This window comes from Pteropus alecto, unplaced genomic scaffold (genome assembly GCF_000325575.1).
Source record: "Pteropus alecto unplaced genomic scaffold, ASM32557v1 scaffold109, whole genome shotgun sequence".
In the NCBI taxonomy this organism is placed as follows: domain Eukaryota; kingdom Metazoa; phylum Chordata; class Mammalia; order Chiroptera; family Pteropodidae; genus Pteropus; species Pteropus alecto.
In genome coordinates this window covers 8,501,913-8,527,575 of record NW_006494608.1, presented here as the reverse complement: position 1 = coordinate 8,527,575, position 25,663 = coordinate 8,501,913, and the positions used below count along the sequence as shown (strand labels likewise).

Genomic DNA, 25,663 nt, shown 5'->3' with positions numbered 1-25,663 from the left:
GCAAGATTTTTAAAATAATCTGTTTCACCTAAGAGTCTCAGGCATTGATTTTAAATACTCATGTTCTAATTAAGTAACTTCTCCAAATTATTTATTCGCTTAAATGGATCCCATTGTAAATAGGATTTTTTAAATTATATATCTAATAGGTTATCGCCGAAAAATTTTTTAATTATTAAATTTTTTTGGAACAGTTCACTTTCTTTAAATCTACTTGATCATAATTTTCAAAATAGTCTTGGATTTTTCAAATAGACGAAATTATCTGAAAATAATAAGCTTTACTTATTTCTGATTTTTGTGTTTTGTTTGGTTTTCTCATCTGATTGCACTAACGTTCCTACAATAATACTAAGCAACAATGAGGAAGAGCAGTCAATCCAATTTCGTTCCTGATTTTAATAGGAATGATAATATTTATAACATTTACCATGATCATGGTTATCATTTTAAGACTGAATTTTTTCTTAAGGATTTTAAGGGTCTTTCTAAGTCCTGTTTTACAAAGAATTTTAAAAATATATTCACACTTGCCCCTTTAGTCCACTCTTGGCATTAATTACTCATAGAAGTCTCCAGCAGACTAAGTATAATTTTATCTTCTATGTATAACCCTGGGTCATCACTGTGAATAGTATTTAATGTTCTATGTCCAAGAAAACATACCCTCAAAAATTTTGAATAGAAGTCTATACGGCCATTTTCTCTTTTAGTTAAAGGATTCCAGACTAGTTTGGGGGTTCTTCTTGTTTATTTCAGTCACCTCATCCATTTCACAAACACCTGTTGGTCGGTCACCTGCTGTGATCCAGGTACTATACACCAGGGGTAGTAGAAAAACAATGATTAACAGTCAATTGCCATTTTCAAAGAGCTCGCACGATCACAGTATTTTGTTAAATACTGTAACAAAATGCTGAAGAAGAAACAATACCAACCTAAGATTTCCAGAAAATTTCAGGTGGTAAAAGCTGAGTCTTGAATGCTGAGTGATATTGGTCAATAGCAGTTCTCAAATCAGGGTCCAAGAACTCCTGTGGCTCCCAAGAATAATACTAAAATAGTGTCTGCTTTTTTTCACTCATAGTGCAATAATACTGGTGGGTAAAGTGCTGGTGCCTCAGCATGAATCAAGGCAATGATGTCTACCTATACTAATAGTTTTATTCTTTGGTATTCTTCACCACTAAAAGAATTTTAAAAATAAATTTAAAAAAAGCCCTTCCCACTTAAGAATGTCGTTAATGAAGAAGTAAAAATTATTTTTATTAATCTCCACCCTTAAACAGATATCTTTTTTAAATTGTGTGACAAAATGTGAAATGTGCATAAGGAACTACAGCTACACACAGAAACATGATGACTATTTCAGGAAAAAGCACTTGGGTAATTGTTAGAACTGTGAGCTGAACTAGCCATATCATTCTTACTTGGAAGAACAACAGATATACAAGCTATGCTTTATTCGGACTCTGGTATATGGAAGACATTTTCTAAAAAATTAATGAAACAAGACTACCATTTAAAAAAAAACAGATGAAAGTATTTGTTTGCCAATGATAAAATTCAAGAGAACACTAGAATTTTGTAAAACTTTTATCTGTCACCATAAGCATGGCAGATCTCAACAGTTTAAAACTTTTCAGAGATATATTAATGAGTATTATTTCTGGATACTGTATAATGGCATATGTCAACATGCCTAACTCAGTAAGCCAATATTTTCCAAATGACCAATGTGTAATGTTACAAAATCATGTACTGGGAGAAAAGTTATTTAAAGAATAAGAAAATCAACAGGTTTTACTGTAACAGAGTAAAAAGTTCAACAATATGGGTTCAGATTCTACAATACAACCTTTCTTCTAACATTTGCCAAGTTTCAGTATAGCAATAAAGAATATCTAAGATTATCTGAAAAGGCTATCGAAATATTCTTTTCTCATTACATATCTGTCCAAGACCACATTTTCTTTATACACTAAAATTCAGTATTACAATAGACTGAATAAAGAAGACAATATGAGAATCCAGCTGTCATTAAACTGACATTCAAGAGGGTGGCAAAAATGTAAAACAACGCCACTCCTCAGTAAATGTTTGTTTTGGAAAGTTATTTTTCATTTTTAAAAAATGTGACTACATTTAAATAACAATAAACTTACCATGAATAATCTTTAAATTAAATTTAACTTCTATTAGAGTAAATACTGATAGCTATAACCCATATAAATGAAATCTCTTTGGGAATTCTCCATAATTTTTAAGTGTGTAAAGGGGTCCTAAGTCCAAAATATTTGAGAATTGCTGTTGCACAAGTTGAAGAAGTAAGAACATTTCAAATATAGGCTACAACATACATAGAGAGGTTTTATTATCTTTCACTGTAAATGGTACATGTGTCCCCCAGCAATCCCAGCCCATTCTACAACACCACACAATCTAATATGCGGGTACTAATCTACTACAAACTATAGCGAACACAACGATGAAGGTGCCGATTAAAAAACCCAAGTGGCTTTCTTATGATTAAGGGATATACATTTTTTATCATCAATTTTAACAGTCCAGGGATCACCCGTTGATGATCTTTGGATTTCCAGATAGTTCTAACTGACAAATAAGCAAAGCGCAACAGCCCCCTTTTAAAAAGATACAACAGATGATATTTTCAGAAACCATGTCATATTCTCATTCCTAATTTCCCGATCATAACAAATCAAAGCAAATTTTTTAAAAACTAAAATCTGATGTTAGTCAAGAATTTCTGAGGATGTTATAAAATAGTAAATAGTCTACAGCCATGCCACCCTGAACACGCCCGATCCCATCTGATCTCAGGGTCGGGCCTGGTTAGTACTTGGATGGGAGACCACTTAGGAATACCAGGTGTTGTAGGTGTAAAAAAATAAATAAATAAAATAAGGGACTGTAAACTGACAAGGTCCTTGCAATCTGTGAGGTCAACCAAGGGTTACCTTGTTGGTCTGTATATATATATGTGTGTGTGTGTGTGTGTGTGTGTGTGTGTGTGTGTGTGTGTGTGTGTGTGTATATATGCACGTGTATATACATATATATGAAATAAACATTTACATTGTGAACAGAAAAAAAATGTGTAAAGGCAGTTATATCTAAAAGAACAAAGTGAAAACTGTACTATATAATCTAAATGGACTAAATCCTAACACTTTAAATACCAGTTTCCTAACAATGATAGAGCATCTTCCTAAAAAGGAAGCTTTAAGTCTATCTTTTTCAACATGATCCTTTAAGCACTGTAATTGTAATCTAAATAAAGTAGTAAATGAAGTCTGACAAATAGCGTCTGCTTTAATTTCCTAAGAAATGTTGCAGTGCCACTGAAGGGGATGCCTCAAAAGCTGGCACTGGCCATCTTCCTACATTAATTAACAGGTTGAATCCCAGATAGGTCCTACCAACTTCTACCTAAATTCATCCACTTTCCAAGACTGCAACTCCTCAACTAACTCTTGGCCTAAAACACATCATGACAAGACTAGCCAGGTCCTAATGAATCTCCTTCTAAATAAGAAAGGCTACTTGCAGCCAAGACAAGAGAGAGAAAAAAATAACTCGGTTTGACAACTGTCAACCTCTACAGGGTAAACCACAGGCCTTCTACCACATCTGCATGGTATTCAGACTAAAGAAATGCTCATCCCTACAACTAAACATATGAAAACTATTTTAGCCTAACAGAGAATGACAGCTTTTTTAAATGGGAAATGTGAGGATTTGTCGAATGTAAAACATCTCCTACTCTCTAGCTTATTAGTGTTAAAATTACTTCACTGTGTCTCAGAAAAGCATATAGCATCAAATTCAGACATACAAAAACTTCCTCAAAACTGATAGCCACTCTCAAATGAGATCTTTTTAGATCAGATTTATACTCACAAAACAGCCTTCCACTAGAAAGAAAGAGAAATGATGAATTATGTTAAAAGCAAACAATATGTATGCAAAGTACATACATATCAGTTTTCAAAACAATTCTGGGCCCTTGACATATTTTACCTAAGCTATTTGAGGGAAAGTTTAAACATCAATTTTTTATAGCCAATTTCATTCAAGAAAAAAGAGGAGGAAAGTTAGAAAGTTAACAGAGAGGAAGCTCACAAAGTCAAATGGAAAGCTAAAGATCCAGGGACAAACGGTTAGGATGTAAGCAGCCTCAGATAATCTCAATTGCCTCATCTGGACTCTTCCTGGCGGGTGGCTCTCCTGTCACTGGGCACATACAGAAGTCAAATTCCAGGAAGGAAACTCCAGGTTTAGATTGTCAGGTGCCAGCCTCTTCGCTAAGAGAGGACAAGATACTCTCCATCCCCCTACCAGCATTTCCACTAGCATTCTCAATCAATACTCTATGACTCAGAAAAATGAAATTAGGGTGTTCTTTTCAAAAGACGATGACATGAACGAACAGCCAAGAAATAACACATGCCCACTATGCAAGGTGAAGTTACTATGTTTTTTGAAACATACTTGACTTTTGTAACTGATATTCTGGAAATCCACCTTTGAAATAAAATAATATAGCCACACCAGGAAGATGTGACACAAGAGAAAGTAGACAGCAGTCCAACTTCTTAATAATCCTCCGTTTCCTCATTTCTTACAGATTGTTATGCAGAGATGTAATTAGATATACCTTCTCAAACTAGTATAAAGCACCCACACTGGATTATTACTTTATCAAATGTTCCCTGGACTCTAAGACATAATTAAATGATCTCTTTCCAAAGGCTATCCTTTCTGAGCTTATGCTTATTTAGAGTAAACAAAGGAACTTAAGGTGCCTTTAAATATACAGTATCATTCTATTTTTGCTTGTCATGGACAACTCTCAGTTTTTTCCATACATATCAAATTAGCCCTCGCAGCAATCTCATGAAGTAGGAACAACAATGGTTCTCAATCAGGGGTGACTTATATCCCTTCCCGACACCCAAGGCCCAGATACATCTGTCAATGTCTGCACACATTTTAACTGTCAGCCTGAGCAACTGAGACTGGCATTTATAGTGCCATGGTAGAAAAATACTCCATTTTACTGAGGAAAAAACAAGTGCAAAGATTAGGTGATTTTTGACCGATCTGTTTCACACAAACTGGGAAAGATGCAATTTAAACCTGCGTCTAACTCCAGAATCCACTATCGTAAGCATGATTTACGTAAGTTGTAATTAAAACAAAGTAAAAAATTGCAATTTAAAATTATATACAATAAAAGCATAAAAAATATTAAATACAGGGATAAATCTGACAAAAGATGTGCAGGACCTGTATATTGAAAACTACAAAACGCTGCTAAAAAAATTAAAGACCACATAAATGAATGTAGGGATATATCGTGCTCATGGACCAAAGACTCAATATTGTTAAGATGTTAATTCTCCCCAAATTTATCTATAGCTTTAATACAATTACAATAAAATAAGCACCTCTTTGGTAGAAACTGATGAGCTGATCCTAAAATTCACAGAGAAATGCAAAGGACCTAGAATAACCAAAAAAAAAAAAAAAAAAAAAATTTGAAAAATGACAAATTTGAGAGAGAGAGAGAGAGAAAGAGAGCAAGAGAGAAAGGGAAAGAAGAGAGTTACAGAGCCAGCCAGAGGGCATAGAAAGCTGGCTCACAGGGGCAAGGAGACCACTAGATGGCAGTGTTACCTTGCAGTCAGCTGCCCCCTACGAAAAAAAAAAAAAAAAAAAACTTTGAATAATGACAAATTTGGAGGGCTTATACTACCTACCTTCAAGAATTATTAAAACTACAGTAATCAAGACAGTGTGGCATCAAGACAGTGTGGCATCAAGACAGACAAACAGATCAATAGAGTCCATAAATAGATGGCATATATATGGTCAATTAATTTCCAACAAAGGTGCAAAACCAATTCAGTTGAGAAAAGCACAGTATTTCCTACAAAATAAAATGCTGGAAAAAATGGATACCCATTTGTTTAAAAAAAAAACCAAAACTCTGATCCACAATTATTTTATGTGTTTCATGCACAAAAATTAGCTCAAAATAAGAAAAGTAAAAGCTAAAACTATAAAACATCTAGAAGAAAACATAAGGCTATCTTTATGAGACTAGGTTGGGCAAAGATACCTTAGAATAGATACCCAAAAGCATGCACATAAAAGAAAATTTTGGAAGAATGGACTTCATCAAACTTAAGAACTTCTGCTCTTCAAAAGACTGTCAAGAAAAAGAAAAAACAACAAGCACAGAATGGGAAAAATATTTGTAAATCATATAACTGATAAAGGACTGGCAGTAAGAGAGATGGTTAAAGGTGGGTAGAAGCCTTTGAGGAGGCCTTGGATGCCACCTATGTCTCAAAGAAGCTACTGCGAATGTGCATAAAATTCATGATAATTAGGATGAACACAATATTTTAGTAGTACCTGAGTCTTAAATATGGGAGAAAGTAAAGGCCATAAAAACCTGTAAAAATTTGTGTGTTCGGTTGTCCAGTTCTCTACCAGAACTTAGGCTAAGAAAAGAACTCTCATTCATCTTTTATTTCATACACATATTTGTTGACTGAGTGCATTCATTTCTTTTTTAATACTTTGTTTCAATTTCTCACTTAATAAGATTAGCAAGCACTGGTTGAGTCTCCTATTTTTCAAATACCTATACTTCTTAGTTTACAATGTCATATCCTTCTATTTTTCGGTAACATTCTTGCCAGAGGCTGGCAAATTTTCTCCTCAAAGAGCCACACAGTAAACATTTTAGGCTTTGCTAGTAGTATGGTCTGTAGCACAAAAGCACTTAGACAATATGTAAACAAAATGAACATGATTGTTTCAATAAGATTTTATTTCTGGACACAGAAATTTGAATTTCACATAATTTTCAGAAGTCACAAAATAGTTATCTTTTGATTTTTCTCTTTTATTTAAAAATGTAAAAGCTATTTTACCTCGCAGGCCACACAAACACAGGTACTGGTTTGCTGTGTTTGGCCAGCCGGCCAGCCAGCCAGTTTACAGACCCCTGCTCTATGTCCTAACTCAAAGGTTCAACTGTACAACCCTTCCATTATGCCCTATTTCCACGCACCACAATTAACTTTATTTGCAAGACTTTCTGCTAAACTCCAATTGTGTGATTGTCTGTGGGTAATGAATAATTAAGCATTCTTTTGACTTAAACTCATTCAGTTTCACCCACATTCACACTTCAAAAAAGAAAAACTTATCTAGTTTCTGATTTAAAATACTGAAGGGAAGGAAAGGGGGATTTTAAGTAATTGTGTAAATGGAACAAAGAACAATGACAACTCTTATTGGTGTCAAGTGTTAAAAGAGTCCATTATGATGAATCTCAATTCTCAGTCCTAATTTCTCTCCCACAGTTTCAAAAACTAAAAACTAAACTGTACCTTTTAAGTTGCTAATAAGATATTCTAAATTCATTCTCATATTTTAAACAAATGCATAAGACCAGACAAAAGAAATTAATAATATGACCAAGTACATTGCAAGAAATAAGAAAATACTGTATTATAAGGAAAACATATTATGTAACAATTAGAAATTATGATAGAGAATAAGGTAAAACATAGCCGAAACACCATACCTTTTAAAAGATGAAAACTTTTCTCAAATTCATTTACTCAAAAACATTTATGCATTAAGAAATCAATGTGTTTGGAATACAAAGTTGGGCAAGAAACAAGTGTCTAAAACGGACATGGTCTGTGACTACCTGTGCCTATGCTCTGTATCTACTCTGTACAATATCACGGCCACTAGCCACATGTGACTATTTTAATTAACTAATATTAATTAAATAAAATTAAAACTTCAGTTCCTCAGTCACACTAGCCTGTGGCTATCATATTAGACAGCACAGATACAGAACACTCTCATCATCACACAAAGTTCTGTTGGACAGCACTGGTTTAAAATATATAACATACTTTCTTGTCTCCACTGACTAAACATAAAAAATGAAACTTAATGTCTTCCTTCCTTCAAAAGGGGAGCGTAAAATGTTTACCACTGCCTCCTGAGAAATCCATGTAACAGTCTTTCTACAAAAGTATTTACTGTATTTAAAGCTGAAAAAACTTCCTAGGTTGACCCATCCCACCAAATAAATCATCTTAAATGTTTTCATCAGGGTTTTAAAATTTGTACAACATTCGGGAAATGAGTACTTCATCATCAATAACTAGTTCAACCTCCTTATTAGCATTAAACCACCCTCAACTGCAACTTTAATAATCTCAACTGCAGTATTTCATTGTCCTGGAAAGTGAAAAATTCTGAACTTCACTCTGATTATCACACAACTCTCCTTCAAGTAGAAAACAGTTCCTCTTTGTCACCTGTGCCAAGTGCTGGCACATAGAAAGCATTCAAATAATTGTTGCGTAAAAGGTCAGTGAACTATCTAGTACTGCTAAAAAAAAAATAATACAAAAGCCAGATTCCATCTCACAACTATAGGTATTAATGGAGCTTCAAATCTCTGCTGCTGATTTTGTATACACTTTGTTGACTGTAGAATTTAAATGGCACCACACAATTGTGGGTACAAGCTTTCTGGTTCTCCATAAATCCAGGACTTACGGAAAAGGGAAAAGTTTACAAGGGGAAAAAAAGTACTGCGCACTGGCCCCAGAACTATAAAATTAATGTAAAATTTTCTGCTACTTAGCTATGAAACAGGCTGGCTTTTAAATGAATATGTATAAAATAAATTAATTAATAATTTGAAAAATAAAAATAAAATTACACACAAAAAATAATTGAATATGTATAAATACAAAGAAATATTATTCAGACTTGAGAGTAATTCTGTCATAACACTACAAAATGGATGAACCTCGAGAACATCATGCTAAGTGATATAAGTCAGTCACAAAAAGGCAAATGATGCATGATTCCACCTGTGTAAGGTATCTAAGCCGTCAATCTCTGAGAAGCTAATGGTGGTTGCCAGGGGTAGGGTGAGAGGGAAAGGGGAAGTTTTAAGTTTAATAATGGGTATAGAGTTTCAGTTTTGTGAGATAAAGTTCTAGAGTTGTGCTACACAAAAATGTGCGCATAGTTAATACTACTGTATTGTACACTTAAAATGGTTAAGATGGTGGTAAATTTTAGGTTGCATTTATTTTTCACAATAAAAAAAGTATCTATAAATTATTTCTCATAGGTGACAGAAAACTGGCTCTAAAGCAAACTTGATATCTTCTAAAGAGAACTTAAAACAGTTCTATGTAAATTATTTACCATGATCTCCAAAGAGGTATCCATAATATTTCACGACGACTGAAACTCTTGTAATTTTATGAAATAAGATATCTGAGAACCTTCACAGAGATATGTACTACAAATATATTTTAACAATACTCTATTTTAACATATATATTGTTAAAATATATATGTAGTACATGCATCATTTGCCAATTTGTATTTTTCTACTATAACAAACAACAGTGTAATAAATCTTGTCAATCATTTTTAAAATTAAAAGTCAAATGATTTTCATATTAGAAACTAGGGAAAAAATGTTTAATAAAACTCTGGTGTCCAGCGGGTACAACAATGTGAATATACTTAATGCTACTCTATTGTATGTACACTAAAAAATGGTTAAAATAATGTTATGTCACGTATATTTTACCGTAATAAAAACGAATTCTGGTTTCAGTAAGAATTAAGATGTTTTATGTATGTTACTTGCAAGTTTAAGAACCACCATTAAGAAAAGTTACATGTGGTGATTTGCAATTCTAAACTACACTAACAAAGACATCTCAAAGGTCTCAATTATTCATAAAAGTTACAATTACATCACGATTGGAAATTTTCCTTGAAAACAGAAGTTTAGAAAAACATTTTCAAATTGTTACATACAAATGACATAACATATTAATATTAATGAGATTATAACTACTTGGCAAACTTAAGTCACTATCTGGCTCAGAATAGTTTGAAATATTTTCTAACCAAACTAGTTCTGTACAATCCGGTGATATGTTTTTAAAAACAAAAAGTTTAAGGAAACATATTTGAACTTGCCAAGAACATACTAAGTAATGAGGGATGAGGATAATAGTTGCATTAAACTACAACCATACCTTAATACCTTATATAATCAGGGATCCTTCATAAATATCTATGTTAAAGTCTAGGACCAAATACTGGTCTAAGCCAAATTACAAAATAAAAGAAAAAAATAACAGAATGGACACAACCAGAAAAAAAAGTCTTAAAGTTACTATTTATTAAGTAATGCCTGGCATAATATGTACCAGCATCCTCCTAAATATATCACATGAATTCTTTCTTAATCCTCACAGTTACCCCATGAGATAGATACCTTAATTAATCCCATATTATCAATGAGGAAACTGAAACACAGATAGGTTAAACAACATGCTCAAGATTACACAGCTATTAAGTAGCAAGACTAGGATAAAAGACCACGTCTGTCATCAAAGCTCAGGCCCCTTTAAAGTTTACAAAGCCCACCTGGGTGTCATCTTTTGCTACCACCTTTGTAACACTGTGAAGTAAACTGCAGTTTTATGACACTTATTTTCCCAGGGAAAACAGAGGTTTGGGAGGATAAATCTCATCCTCAGAGTCTCTTAGGGAGCAAGCAACAGAGCTGGGTCTGGAATCCAAGTAGTCTGATCCCTCACCCAGTGCTTTTCCTCTTCAATATACTTGACTTGTGTGGTAGTTTTAAAAATATATTCACGAATTATTTAATATGCTTCTCTTCAAAAGTAGAGCCTAAACCCTCCCCTCAGTAACTCACTTCTAACAAAGAAAATGTAACACAAGAGACAAGTGTGAGACTTCAAGGGCAGGTGTAAGACTTCCCAGACTAGGTCATTTAAATAAGCACCGTGGCTTCTGCCTTGCTCTATGGGATCATCACTCTGGAGGCTTCCGCCTTGCTCTCTGGGATCATCACTCTGGATGTTGCGAGGACACTCCAGGAGAGGTCCACACGGCAAGGAAGGAGGGCCTCCTGCCAACAGCCACCTAAGCAAGTCAGCTTGCAAGCAGCTCCCCCAGCCCGGCCAACCCTTCAGATGACTGAACCTGAGACAGAACTACAGAGCTACGCTGCTTCCCAATTCCTAACCCTCAAAAACTATGCGACATAAATGTTTGTTGTATTAAGCCACTATGTGGTTTTTTCTGCATCATGAGGTAAACTGACAAATAAAATTGAAAGATATTTAAAGCGTACATCCTAGTGATTAAGCCACTGTGTTTTAAGGTACTCTGTTACAGTGATAAATAACTAATTCAACCAGGAAGAAAACTCAGAGACACATCTCACATGTGACCAACACCTTGCCATTGCAATTAACAGTAAAGAGTGTAGGCTCTGTAGGTCACCTCTTAAAAGAAGCTGCTGTGGAAAAAAAAAAAAAAGTGTGTGACCTGGCTAAGGGGTGATTTCTCAGGTGCAGTTTTGTAGTCTGTAATATGAGATAATAACTTCATTTTAAATACTCTCCCCATTTTACAATTATCCTTCCATTTACCTAACCTTCTGGAGTCACTATGAGGATTAAAAGGAAGACAGTATACAGAACTTGGCATGATGCCCAATCGGCAGTGAAGGTTCAATAAACGTTCACTGTTACTAATTCTATGCCTTTAATCCGCTCTTCACTAGCAGCCTCCCCCAGACTTACAACCATGCTTTAAAAATCCCTAATTCTCAATAGGGAAGCACTTCATTACCCACCTAAGTTGTCCAATAGCCTTTTTTACTGGTCTTCATTTATTCCATTTACTCCTCTGTTGCAAATGACACTCATCTAAAACTGTCCCCCCTCTTTTGCTTCCAGAGAATGAATTAGTAACATGGTTCTCTTCCAGTCTCTGCTACTGCTGCTACTCCTTCTCCCCCTCAAAATGTAGGTGATTCTCAAAGTTCTCTTCTTGGTCCTTATCTCTTAATTCTCATAGCTTCAATGATGGCCTTTTTGCAGATGACTGACTCCTAAATGTATCAGATTCATACTCATCTGAGTCAAAGGTCCCAATTTCCCCAGCTCAACAGCCCCTTATGAATGTCTCACGAGTATCTCAAACTCAACAAAATCTGAATTTTTTGCCTCTCCCCCTTACTCCTTACCTTTTCCCCTCCTTCCCATACCAACCCTGCTTCTTCTCCTCCTGTGGTCATTAACAGACCAAAACCTTCAAAGTCAGAATGAGATGTTCTAAGTCATACTAAAATCCTCTCCCTTCTGCCTTCCGCAAGGGTATCAGGCATTGTACGGGGTGCCAGGGATACAACTGACCCCAGGGGCTCATAGTCTAGCATGCTTCCAATCACCTGCCAAGTTTTAATGATTCCCCCTGTGCACACTCACATATCCATCCCCTGTCTTTTTCATTCCTAACACAATCACCCATCTTCTCACACCTGGCCTACTGTGAAGCATACTAAAATTTGTCTCTAAATCTTCAATGTCTGCCCCCACCTCAACTCATCCTTCAAAGAGCTGCCCGTTATCTTTCTTAATGCAGGTGATCATGCTACTCAGCTCCTGAAAAATCTACAATGGTCCCCTCAACCCCTAATGTTTACAGAGGAAGTGAGAATTCCCTACCATTACCCTGATGGTACGTCATGCTTTTTCTACTTGATCACCTTCTGCATCCTGCTATATACTCCACATGTTAGCTGAGACATTCAGGACATCTCATTCTCTCCCTAACACTCACGCCTGTTTATCGGCTATTCCCTCAGAATGTCGCTGCCTCTACAAAAATTACTCCGGTGAGTCATCAGAAATAACTGATCTTTCCCTTATTTTATACAGCACAATGCCTATACTTCTATTTGCTATCAATCCCTTCTACTTTCTATCACTGTTAGTTGTCTACCTGTCTCTTTGAGTAAGTCATAAATCCCTGGCTGCCACTAATTAATATGGCAATCTTGAGTAAGTCGCTGCATTATCTGAGGTTCAATTTTCTCATCACTAAAATGAAGGGGTTATATTAAGTAATTGCTAAGGAACTCCCAACTCCAAAGTTCCATAAGGATGAGTCTTATTTGTCTTTGAAGAAAGGCAGTACGCACAGCTGTAAGTTTGGACTTGGTAGTCAGATAGCTGGTTCTGAATCCCAGCTCTGTAACCTACCAGCTCAACAATGGGCTGCAGCTTAACATTTCTGTGCCTCAGCTCCTCATCTGTAAAGTGAAAATAATGGTGTTATCCGTTAGAATTCTTTCTTTTTTTATTTTTTAATAAAGCTTTACATATAATTCACGGATATACAATTCACCCATTTAAAGTGTACAAGTCAGTGACTTTTAGTATATTTACAAAGTTGTACAACCATCATAACAATTTTAGAATATTTTCATCACTCCAAGAAGAAATTAATGGCCACCAACAATCACTCCCCATTTCCCTTCCCCGCTAGCCCTAGGCAACCACTACTCTATTTTCCATCCCTATGTATTTGCTTATTCCAGACAGTTCAAATAAATGGAATAATATAATATGTGGTCATTTATGACTGATTCCTTTCATTTACCATAATGTTCCCAAGGTACACCTGTGTTATAGTATGTAACAGAACTTCATTCTTTTTATTGCTGAATAATATTCCATTGCGTGGACATACACATTTAGTTTATGTATTCATCAGCTGATGGACATTTGGGTTGTTTCCACCTGGCCGTTATGAATAATGCTGCTCTTTTAGTTTTAAGTAATAGAAAATCCAACGCAACCTGGCTTAAATAACTAAAAGTCCAGTGTGTAGCCTTTGCTTCAGACACAATGAAGCATCATCATCAGGACAATTTCTCTCCACCTCTTGGCTACACTCTGTTCACTGTTCATTTTCAGGATCTGCCTGGTGACAAAATGGCTTCAATAACACCATTTCACATCCTCTCACAGTCAAGCCAATAGGAGAAAGCAAAATCCTCTTTCAGATACTTAAGCAAAAGCTCTGGGATTAGTTCTGGGTGGGCCCGCAAGCAGGAAGCAGTAACTGAAAGAGGCCAGGCTCCACCCCTGGAGGGTGAGGGAAAACAGAGAAGGGACCCAAATGATGTGAACCAAAAACAGATTAAGAGAATACCTAGACAAAAACTGAGGCCTCTTTCCAGTAGGATAAATGGATTCTGGACAGCTAAAAATTCTAAAAAGCCCAATTCCACATTGTAGTGAGAATTAAAGATGAAAAATGCACACTGAACATTTAGTAGAATCCCCAATACACAATAATTGATTAATAAATGTTAACTGCTATATTAACTATTATTTGTATTAGATGAACCACAAGAAATTGATGGAATTTGACTTTTAAGGAAAAAAAGCCAATTTCATATAGCTCGATGTCACATATACTGAGCTTAAAATTCAATCTGTATCTGCTTTTTCACGGTGAAATATAAGACTGCATCTGTATCAAAAAGGAATGATGCTTATTTTCAAAACGTTTAAAACTTCAGGTTACAGAGTAAAGTATCTCTACTTTAAAAGGAATTTCTCTGGTCTTGTGGAAAATGTGAGGAGCCAAGCATGGGAAAGAGAGGTCTCTGAAAACGAGCAGTGATGCAAAGCATTTCCTGCCCTAACAGCAGCACTCTAGTTCAGGCCTGACATCAACCTTAGTCCTTTATTAGCCAAAATTCTGGACCTAATCTATTAAGAAATTTTTTCATGAGAAAACATCTCTTTGATTTCTAATTACGAGCCAATAGGAAACTAGAATTGCCTTTATAAAAACTGATTTTTTCAGTCTTGCTCCAAATACATGTATTTCATCAAACAAGGGATATCAAATGTTTTTTTCCTTTTTGGACTCTACCTAAACATGATTAAAAAATAAATTTTAAAAACTACTATTGGGATCACCAATTCCTTTTATCATATCTTACTCTCCTCCCAATCCCTATTCTAGTTTCAAATTATAGACCTAGATAGAGATCACCTGCTATCAACAATGAATTTTTAGATCTGATGGTAAGTTCATTGCTCTAATTCACTTTGAGGACCTATGTTTAGAAGACATATCTACTATAAATAACTTGTAAGAGTTATAACTGAGGGGAAAAAAAGATTTAAGCTAGCCATATGCATGTTTAGATGCTTAAGAAAATTTTATAATGCCATAGCTTTCTTTTTTTCATATTATAAAAATACCTAAAATACAACTGAAACACCATAAAATAAGTAATAGCTGCCACTTACTCAGCATCTGTTATGTGCCACACCAAGGGTAAGTATTATCTATTTCATTTAATCCTCACATTTACTCTCTGAGAGGTGAGTACTATTAGCTCTATTTTAAGATAAAGAAATTGAGCCTTAGAAAAATTAAATAACTTATCTAACACCAATGAGAAAAATGATGCCTTCAAAACTTGAACCCTGGCCACCTGCCTCTGACAGCAAAATCAGCCTCAGCAAAGAATATTCAAAGGTAAACCAGACTTTGGGGAGATGGGAAACTATCACATCTTTTCTGGTAAGCCTTAGATCCAAGTAAGCTTAAAAGGTAAGCTTATCCTCAAATGTCCCTTAACTTGATCGCAAAGACACTGCAGGTAGCAGGCATCACTGGAGCTAAGGAAAAGAGAACGGTTCTGCTATTACTGTTATACCTACAGGATGCTGGTTACTATATAAAAAGTACTGAAAGCCTTAGCCTTGTAGCAACTAAAAATGAAACGAAAAACAAGTTTTTTAAGCTAAGACAGAAAATATATTACATCTTTTTTTAAACTCTTACGGTATACGAAAATTTTCTACGTAATGCAACTTCTATCCCACTCCTATCATAGACGCATGTGATAAATTAGTCCAGTCTCCATTCAGAGAAAGAGGACATATTTTTACTTTTTCCTTTTCATAGTAAAGGGACAAATTTAAAAATAAGGTTCTTGCAATAATCTTTCTTTGGGGGCAAGAAACTTTTATCAGCCCTAGAATGGCTTGTCTTTCTGCAGATTAAATGGTAGTTTCAAAGACCACTGAATCAGAATCTAGAACTCTAAGCCAGCATGCTAACCTGTCCTGGGCACTAACCAGATAAGTGACCTTAACCAAGTAACATCACTTCTTTAGGCCCCTATTTCTCCTTCACTAAAATGTCTCCACTGAAAGAGAAATGAAGAAATGAAGGAGAAACGAAGGCCTGAAGAATCTTAAGCTGTGTCCCAAGAAGCTGCCATGGGGAGCATGACGGTGGTGAGGAGAAGGCCAGGCCCTCACTGGCCAATCCTCCCAGAATGGAGCGGCTTTTCCACTTTACATATAATAGGGGTTCTATGTAAAATTTTATTTTAAAACCATTCTGCTACTACAAAGTAAGAGTGAAAAAATCTGTCCAGGTGCTCACTGAAGTCTGTGCCACTCCACTGCATTTCCAGACCCACAGCCTTACACAGTGTATTTCAGCTGTGAAAGATGTAGTCAATTTTACATTAGTGCTGCAATTAACATTTAGTTACACCCTATTTTAGGAAAAAATACCTCATGCCCCTCCATAAAAAAACTTTCAAGGGATATTCTGGAGAGAAAAATAGGATAAGATCTATAGGTAAGCGGCAAATATAGCTAGCTGACAGCTGAAATAGTAGCTGCAACCTTTGTCCCCCAGATGCCAAAAGCAATGACAGCACCCGGTGACCAAAGGAAGCACCAGGAATCTCTTCCAAGTATACTGTCCATCCTATCTTATCTCCTCTAGATCTCAATTAAACTTCTGCTTCCTAGGGTTATAGCGGGAGCCCTGGGCTGAAGTCTTTCTTTACTGCTCTTCTCCCACCCTACCTAGTAAACCTGCGCCGTTCACACGATCTGTCCAGGGGCACATCCACTAAATTTCTGTAGCGTACGGGACACAAACATCCACACTGAGTGTTCAGCCAAGGTGAATAATGGTCTTGTGTGTTACGACACATCCAAGTTTAGAGCATTCTACAGTCGCACCCAGAGGCACCCTCTTGTCCCTATCTTTTTAGGCTCCACATTCGAAGACCCTGACTTGAGAATTAAAATGCCCAAAAGTATTTTCATTAATAATTAGTCCAAGAAATAGCTGAAATAAATGCACTCTGGAAATCTGATAATCTAATTATTAATTTTAAACTTTTTAGCAAAGCAGTTTGACTACAAAGATATTCAATACAGAATTGAATTCAAATATTGGGGGGGAGGCCCAAAAACATTACATTTTGTAGTATTTATCATGAAAGGCTAAGAACTCGGTATAAAATATCATATATGCCCAGATATAAGCCATGGTCTTTTCTCAAAAATTACCCTCCAAAAGAGAGGTAGTTTCCTTATATTCTAGTCTTTACAAAGCCTTTATGATGATAGACTGCTCTCAATTATCTTATTAACATACTAAGGCAAAACAAAAATCTTTAAGACAAAAGGAAAAGAGCAATCAAGATCACTGTAATGCTAGGCCTGATGGCAAATGGTATGAAACTGTGACCTATGTAACTTGAAAGAGACAGATTATTCCTGGAGGAAATGGCCCTGAAGCGTCCAGGACAGACTGAGAAAAGAGGGAAGAAGGGATGAAATGCTCTAGCTGACTGAAAACTGGGGGAACGGTCTTAAGTCACTTTAATCAATACTAATTTGGGAAGCTTAGAGATTTCAGCCCAATACAATCAATTTAAAAGGAGCAAATAAATTCAACACATTTTTGGAATTATTCCTCAGGATATGACTTCATTAATACTGTACACAAGACTTTTTTTTTCAATTGCTTTAAAAAGCAAGTAAATCATTATATTGTGATAATAAATGTAATTCTACAGAACAAATGAGAAAAAAATCCTATTGTTTTGCAAATGGTTAGTTACATATAACTTGGATAAAATACCATATATGGATTCAAGAATGATGCATCTCAGTTTAGATTAAAACATGTGCAAAATAAATAAATAAATTTGCATTTAAAAAATAAAATAATAAATATGTGCTCTCTCTTCAGTTTTTCCATAAATTTAAAATTGTTCTAAATAATAACGTTTTTAAAGAGATCACATTTATGGTTACCAGAGGTGGGGGAGGGGGAAATGGACGAAGGTGCTCAAAAGGTACAAACTTCCACTTACAAGTACAAAAAAACATTCTCAAGAACGAACCACTCCCTATCTTGTTTTCTTTACACAGACGAAGCTCATTCGACAAGTAAGCTTTTTAAAAGATAAAGAAAAAAGACTATGCTATCATCTCATTAACTCATATAACTGCAAGTTCCCTTCTGTCTAAAAGGTACAGTGCTGAGACTTCTTTAGCTGTGGCCTCTAATGGCTTCATAACTGCCAGAATGAAAGGCCAAGGTTAGGGTTCATCTTACTTGAATTTTTCTGCAGACGGTGACTTTGCTGACCATTCCCTTATTGAAGTGCTTTATTCCCTTGGTTTCTGTCAGTCAGCTCTGTCCTGGTTTTCCTGGCTTCTCCTTTACCAACCCTGCCTGTGGCTTTCTTCTCTTCACATTCACTACCTTTAGCCAGTTGTTACCAATAAGCTATACCCAAACAACTCAGAACTTAGGTCTCCTAACCAGGGCTCATCTGGGTGCTCCAGCTGCAAACACTAACCAGTATTTATACCTGGAAGTCACCCGGACACCTCCAAAGCCTGACCAAAGTTCATCCCCAAACCTATCTTGAGAAATGACATCATCCACAAATTTAGCTAATGCAGAAACCTGGGACCCATCCTAGACCCTTCCCACTGTCCTCCCACATTAAATTGTAAACTAAATCCAGTAAATTCTATTCCCTTAACACCCATCAGTCTCATGAAGCCACCTGCAGCCACCTCCTCATGATCTCCTGGCCTCGAAGCCCTCCACACAGTAGCTAGAACAATCTTTTCTAAAAATGTCAATCTATGCCTCTTAACAGCACCCTAAGCCCTTGTAGACTCAGTGCCCTACTCACTGCTCACCACACCCTGCACCCCAGCCTTACCTACTTGCTTGACATTCCAGGAATACAAACCTGCCAATTTACACCTCCACATGTTTACATCAACTGCAGTGCTGCTCTGGCCTCGATGGTCCTCGCCCTGCCCCCTCTTTTTTACTTGGTAAATTATCACTGGCTCTCCGATATCTAGTTTAACAGAACTCTGCCAATCTACTAAAAACTACTGAATTATACACTTTAAGTAGATGAATTGTCTAGTATATAAATTATCTCAATAAAACTGTCATAACTGTAAGAAAAAAACTTACAAGCCCATATATATTCTTTTAAATGGGCAAAAGACAAAACAAGCACTTCACAAAATAGGTAATTCAAATGACCATTAAACATACTGAAAATATATTCAACACCATCACTCAGGAAAATACAAATTAAATCCACAATGATGTAACTATATATACCCACAAAAGCTAAAATTAAAAAGAATGGCACTATCAAATGTGGCAAAGATGTGGAGCAACGGAAACTGTCACGCATTGCTGGTGGGAGTGTAAAGTAGTGTGATCAAAACTATTTCATAATAAAGCTGGGGGAAAAATATCTTCCGATTACTACTAACACTAAGCATACCCTATTCTATAGCCTAGCAATCCACTGCTAGGGTATATCCTCAACAGAAATGAGGGCCAATGTCCACAAAAGGATGTGTACAAGAATGTTTATAGCTACTTCATTCATAATGACTAAAAACTGAAGGAAAAAATACTCTACAGAAAAAACAGATAATTAAATTGTGGTATATTCATTCGATGAAATACTGCAAAACAATAACAATGGTACTTGCGACAACATGAACAAATCTCACAGACATGTTGAGTGAAAGAAGTCAGACACAAGAGTATATTCTATATTATTTCAGTAAGCTCAAAAACAGGTAAAACTAATCAATAATGATAGATATCAGCAAATTTATTACCTCTGGGTGACAGAGTATAGACTGTACAGTCTTAAGGAACCCTATGGAGTATTGGAAGGGTCTGTATCTTGATCTGGGTGTTAGTTACAAGGGTATAAATATAAGTAAAAACCATCAAGTTGTACACTTAAGATTAGTGACTGCTCTTTCCTAATTTACTATATATACATGCATGCATATATGCTATAACTCAATTTTTTAAAAACTAACAAAAGTATGCACACGTAGACTATAATTAACGGTACTGTATTATATACTTGGAAGTTAAGAGAATAGAGCTTAAATGCTATCACCATTTAAAAAAAAGTAATTATGTGAGAGGATGAAGGTAGTAACTAACCTTGTTGTGGTAATCATTTCACAATACATTTGTGTACCACCTTGTGCTGTACGCCTTAAACTTACGGTATATGCCAAAGATACCTCAATAAAGCTGGAAAAATATGCACAAGTAAAAGGATAATATACCAAGTGTATATACATATACCACAACTGAATTTTTTAAAAACAAAACCATGCATAAGTAAAAGGCTAATACACCAAAATAACTGGTAGAGCCACCACTGATGTTTATTTCTCTAAACTGTTGTGTACTGTCTGAACTTTCTACCATGACCATATTACTTACTTTTACCACTTAAAAAGAAATAAAGCTATTTCATTAAAATAATAATGCTAAAATCAAACAAGGTCCATTCCCTTACCAATCAAAGCACCATCACACCTAACCCTTACAGTGCTCATCACACTGCCCTACAGCGGTCTGCTGACCAGGCAATCTCTACGGCCAGTTAGCTATGGGCTTTACTTAACCCTCCTAACACCCAACACACTGCCTTGCCCTAGGTATCTGCTTCATATGTGTTGTATTGAATTGTCGTTCTGGTAAGCACATATGTCTACTGAATAAACAAAATGTATCACACAACAAAAAGTCAAAAATAAGTGGTTACCTGCCATGGGAGGTATTCCAAAGTCATGGGCTTCCAAGCTTAAGTTTGTACTATCGAGAAGAATTGAGGCTTACCTAATAAAGATATAAACTTGTACCGCCGCATTCCTAAATTGTCTCACCTGTGATTTACTGACCCGGTGCCACCAATCACATGCCTATCATTTTCTGCAGTAATGAGAACCCATACAAGAGAAATTGGATAAGCAATCACCTACAGGATCCACCTACTAATAGAGCCCACAGGATACAGCACAGAATCCCATCCCGAACAGCATACATACAGATCGCAAGATACTACGTAGAGAAAAAAAGAGCCAGAGATAGACACCAAGAGACTAAGTTGCTAACTTGCTAGAAGGTCAAAATACAAACATTAAAGTCCTCCAGCAATCGTACTCTTGAGTATTTATCCTACAAAAACAGAAATATGTTCACATAAAAATCTGTACATGTTTAGCAGTGTCATCTCTAAGAATCAAAAACCAGAAACTATCTAAATGTCTTCCACAAGTGAATAAGGAAACTGTGGTACATTCACACCAGGAAATTCTACTCAAGCAAGAAGAAATGAGCTACTGATACACCCAACAACATGGATGAGTCTCAAGGGCACAATGCTGAGTGGGAAAAGTGAATCTCAAAGATTATATACTGTATAATTCTATTTTATAGAACATTCTCAAAGTGGCAAAATTTTAGTGATGGACAACAGATTAGTGCCAAGGGGTTAAAGTAGGGGAGAGTATGATTATTAAAAGGTAACAAGCCAGTATTTGTGATGATGAAACGGTTCTGCATTCTAATTGTGGTAATGATTACACTACACAAATGGTAACACACACAGAATGAATATAAAAACTGGTGAAATCTTATTTGAGAAAATAATATTGTGCCAATGTCAATTTCCTGGTTTTGATGATGTTCTATGGTTATGCATGATATCACCACTGGGGAAAGCAGGATGAAGGATACAGGGGGAGCTCTGTACTGTTTTTGCACCTTCTTTTGAGTCATGTTATTTCAAAATAAAAAATTTTATTAAAAAATAAAGGTGGTAAAAATAGCTTATAGCCAAAAAAGTGGAAAGAGCCCAAATTGTACATCAATAGATGAATGGATAAAATGTGCTATGTCGAAACAATGAAACATTATTTGGCAATAAAGGTATGAAGTACCCATACGAGCTGCAACATGTATGAACCTTGAAAACATTATGCTAAATGAAAGAAATCAGACACAAGACTATATTCTGTATGATTCCATGTATGTGAATTATCCAAAATAGGTTAAGTTCACAGAGGCAGAAAATAAATGAGTTGCTGGGGGCAAGGGAGAATGGGGAGTGACTGCTAAATAAGGGTTTCTTTTTGGGGTGATGAGAATGTTCTGGAATTAGATCATGGTAATGGTTGCAAAATGTTGTGAATATACAAAAAATCAACAAATTACACACTTTAAAAGAAAGTTTATGGTATGTGAATTATGTCTCAATAAAAGTTACATGTAGAAAAATATAAATAAAAAAATCTTTTAAAAATTTTATACATATACACATGCCCCAAAGCAGAACTCTATCCCGAGCTATGTGATTTAATGATTTGGCTAATTCTTAAGATTCAAGATTGACACTGTAGTCCTTCCCTGCTGCCTGTTACTCACAATCAACACAATAATTGGCAAACTAAACTCACCGGAACAATCTGACAAGATTAAAATTTTGATTCAGCCAAGCAAAGAAATCTTAATCTTATTCTGAAAACTATGAACTTCAGTGTACTAAAAGAGTGGCCTACAGGAACTAGATCAATTCATAACAGCTTTCAGAATTGAACTGAACTAAAATGAAGAGCCAGCTAGTACATACAAGTGGACAATGACAAAAGTAGATTGATCATATTAAATCAAGCCAGGCCTTATTCAAATTTCCCAGTCATTATAGTAACAGTTTTAAATTAAATCTATTATACCCTTTCCTCCTCCAGAGCAGGGGTCCCCAACCCCCAGGCATTGGACCAGCCTGTTAGGAACAGAGCCACAAAGCAGTGAGAGGCAGGCAAGCGAGCAGAGCTTCATCTGTAGTTGCAGCCGCTCCCCAGTGGTTGCACCACCGCCTCAGCTCCTCCTCAGATCTTCAGGCATTAGATTCTCACAGGAACACCGATCCCTGGTGCCAAAAAGATTGGGGACCACTGCTCTTGAGAATAAATCAAAAAGCAAAAACACTGGGCATCAGGAAACCTCAATTCTGGTCCAAACTAGGATAATCGTGTGACCTTAACCTGTCAGAGGGGCTTGTAAAATAAGGAGCACCTTCAAGACTCTCAGTCTCCCAAAGTCCCTCTTCTACCACCTCCTCTCTCCAGTGCCACTCCTTGCACCCTGAACCAAATCATCATGGTTTCCCAAGTACAATAATTGGGCAGCTCCCATTTTGTACTTCTCCCTGCCCCCCCAATCCATTCACAATCCATTCTCCTGATGGCCCACAAGGTGAGGCCCTCCCACTCTGACTCCTCACCCCATCAGCATCCTCTTTGGGAGCACTCCAGACACCTGAGCTTTGGGTTCTGCCAACATTCCTAGCCCGTTCCTCCCCAGGACCTCTGCCACACTCCCATCTCCTCCTCCTCATTCTAGCTGCTGCTCAAATGTCACCTCCTCAGAGAGCCAAGTTTGGACTCTAGTCCGGGGCTGTCCTGTCTCAACAGCTGGGCATGTTACTTATTCATGCTGTGTCCCCATTTGTGTCTGTAAAATGGTGATAACAACAATGTGTACCTCATAAGGTTCTCACAAGGGATAAACACTTCAAGCCATCAGCACAGTGACTGGAACATTGTTCGAATGTCATCACTATTACTTAAGGCGCTCCATCTTAATTTTCTCCCTACACCTGAGCACTATCTGAAATCATCATCTTTATCACTTTCTTTGGTGTTCTCTCCAAACCCCACAGCATGTTTCAGGAGGAGCTCTGTTTCTCTCCTTCTAAGCTCTATCACTGCCTCCTAGGAAAGGCATGCGAATACTTGAACACGTGAATAATATCAAGCATTCCTTTAAAATAATGTCTTGATTCAAAGAATTAAGTTAAAAATGACATTGCCTTAATCAAACATGTAAATGGCTGACTTCTCACCAATTAATTACCTTGCAGACTAACCAGTTCATTTAGTCACTGGCTGGAGAGGGAAGAAGAGTTCTCACTAGACTTATCAAATAAATATAATGGGAGAAACACAGATTAATCTATGAGAATAAAAGTTGAACATTATGGATATACTCTAATTCTTTATAAAAATACAACATAAATCCAAACCGAAGCACACCAAAAAAGCCTCCTGGCCCTTAAGAAAGTCATACCCTGAAATATGCAACACATATTGACTTATCTAAAACTTTTTCTACATCTATGCATATATAAAAAACACGCACGTGTGTGTATATATATACACATACCTACACATATATTATGTACACACAGTCATTCCCCAAAACTGGAGACATGCTTTTTTGTAAGTCCTTTTTAAGTTTCTGAACATAATGGCTGTATGGAAATAAAGGCTTTGAATTGAAAGTTTTGATTGAAAACCAATACTCAGGATCCTAAACATGACAGTCCTTCCTTACTTACTGGCTAGTTTACTGGTTCACCAAAGGAAATCCCAAATTTAAGGTTGACTGACTTAAGAAAGCTACCATTCCTTTTTTAAGCATCTAAAACTATCATGTATCCATCCCGTATTAACCTCTTAGGAATCCAAAACCCAATTTTTACCCACCAGTTCCTCAAAAGTCCTCAATAAGTATTTTTCCCACTAATAGTTTTTTTTAAGGAAGGAATTATGTGAATATTCATTTTGTGAAATCCTAAACATACTTTCGAATGAACAACAATCCTGTCATGATGTACCACATTTGTAATGACTTGGGCCGTTTGCATAGATTCCACCAAAAGGTATGAAATTCGCTAAGCAGAGACCAAGGCAAACAGGAAGGAAGCAAGCTTAAGAATGCTGCAGGGTAGCCACCCAAAGAAAACAAGTAAGAAATCCTTCGCGATTTTATTTAAAGATGATCAGGAATTGTCATTTCCCATAGTACCAAAAATACCAGTTTCTTGCTCAGAAGGAAGAGCAAAGCCACAAATCTAGAAGGAGTAAAGATGTTGAACGCTGACAGACTTTTAAAAATTAAGAAAAAAAGGAAAGAGGCAGCGGCGCTTTGCGGCGTCGGAGCAGCTCTCCAGGAAAGGCTTCTCGGGAGCCGGCCGCTCCCACTCCGGTCCTGCGCCAGGCTGGAGGTGGCCGGCGGCTGGCACGTTTTAAATATCACCACCCTATTCATCAACTCCCGGCACAATGAGGGACCGGGAAGCGGCGCCGGGGACCGCCCGCGCACACGCCCACCCGCCCCGCGCCGCGGCAGGCACTCTCCGCCAGGGCAGAAAGTTTCGAATACAAACCCGAGCGCCGAAACGCACAGGTCTCGGCGCTAAACTTGCGCCGGGAACACGCCCGAGGTGAACCTCTGGACAACCGGCTCGGGTTTTAGCAGAAAGGCCGAAAGGCAGGGGCCGGGGAAGACGAGGAGGCGACACGCACACACGCCCTCAGATGCCCACTCTCGTCTCTCGCACACTCGGCTCCTCTTCCTCTCGGGCCCGGGGGTCCAGGTGGGAGCCCCCACCCGCGCGCGGCGCGCCGGCGCCCGGGCCGCCGGCCCAGCGCCCCTCTTGAGAAGGCCCTGAGGCCCCCGGGCCAGC

General features: G+C 36.9%; 1 protein-coding gene across 2 annotated transcripts in view; it reads right to left on the bottom strand.

The window, feature by feature from the left end:
• SRPK2 (SRSF protein kinase 2) overlaps positions 1 to 13,234 on the bottom strand; it is a 189,423-nt gene extending 176,189 nt beyond the window's left edge. The window contains exon 1 of one of the 2 annotated variants that reach the window (XM_015599500.2): positions 13,185 to 13,234. In XM_015599500.2, the coding sequence (XP_015454986.1) occupies positions 13,185 to 13,213 (29 nt within the window). In that variant the 5' untranslated portion in view covers positions 13,214 to 13,234. The remainder of the gene's footprint in view (positions 1 to 13,184) is intronic. The other variant, XM_015599499.2, reaches the window with a different exon arrangement.
• Positions 13,235 to 25,663: the final 12,429 nt, after the last annotated feature.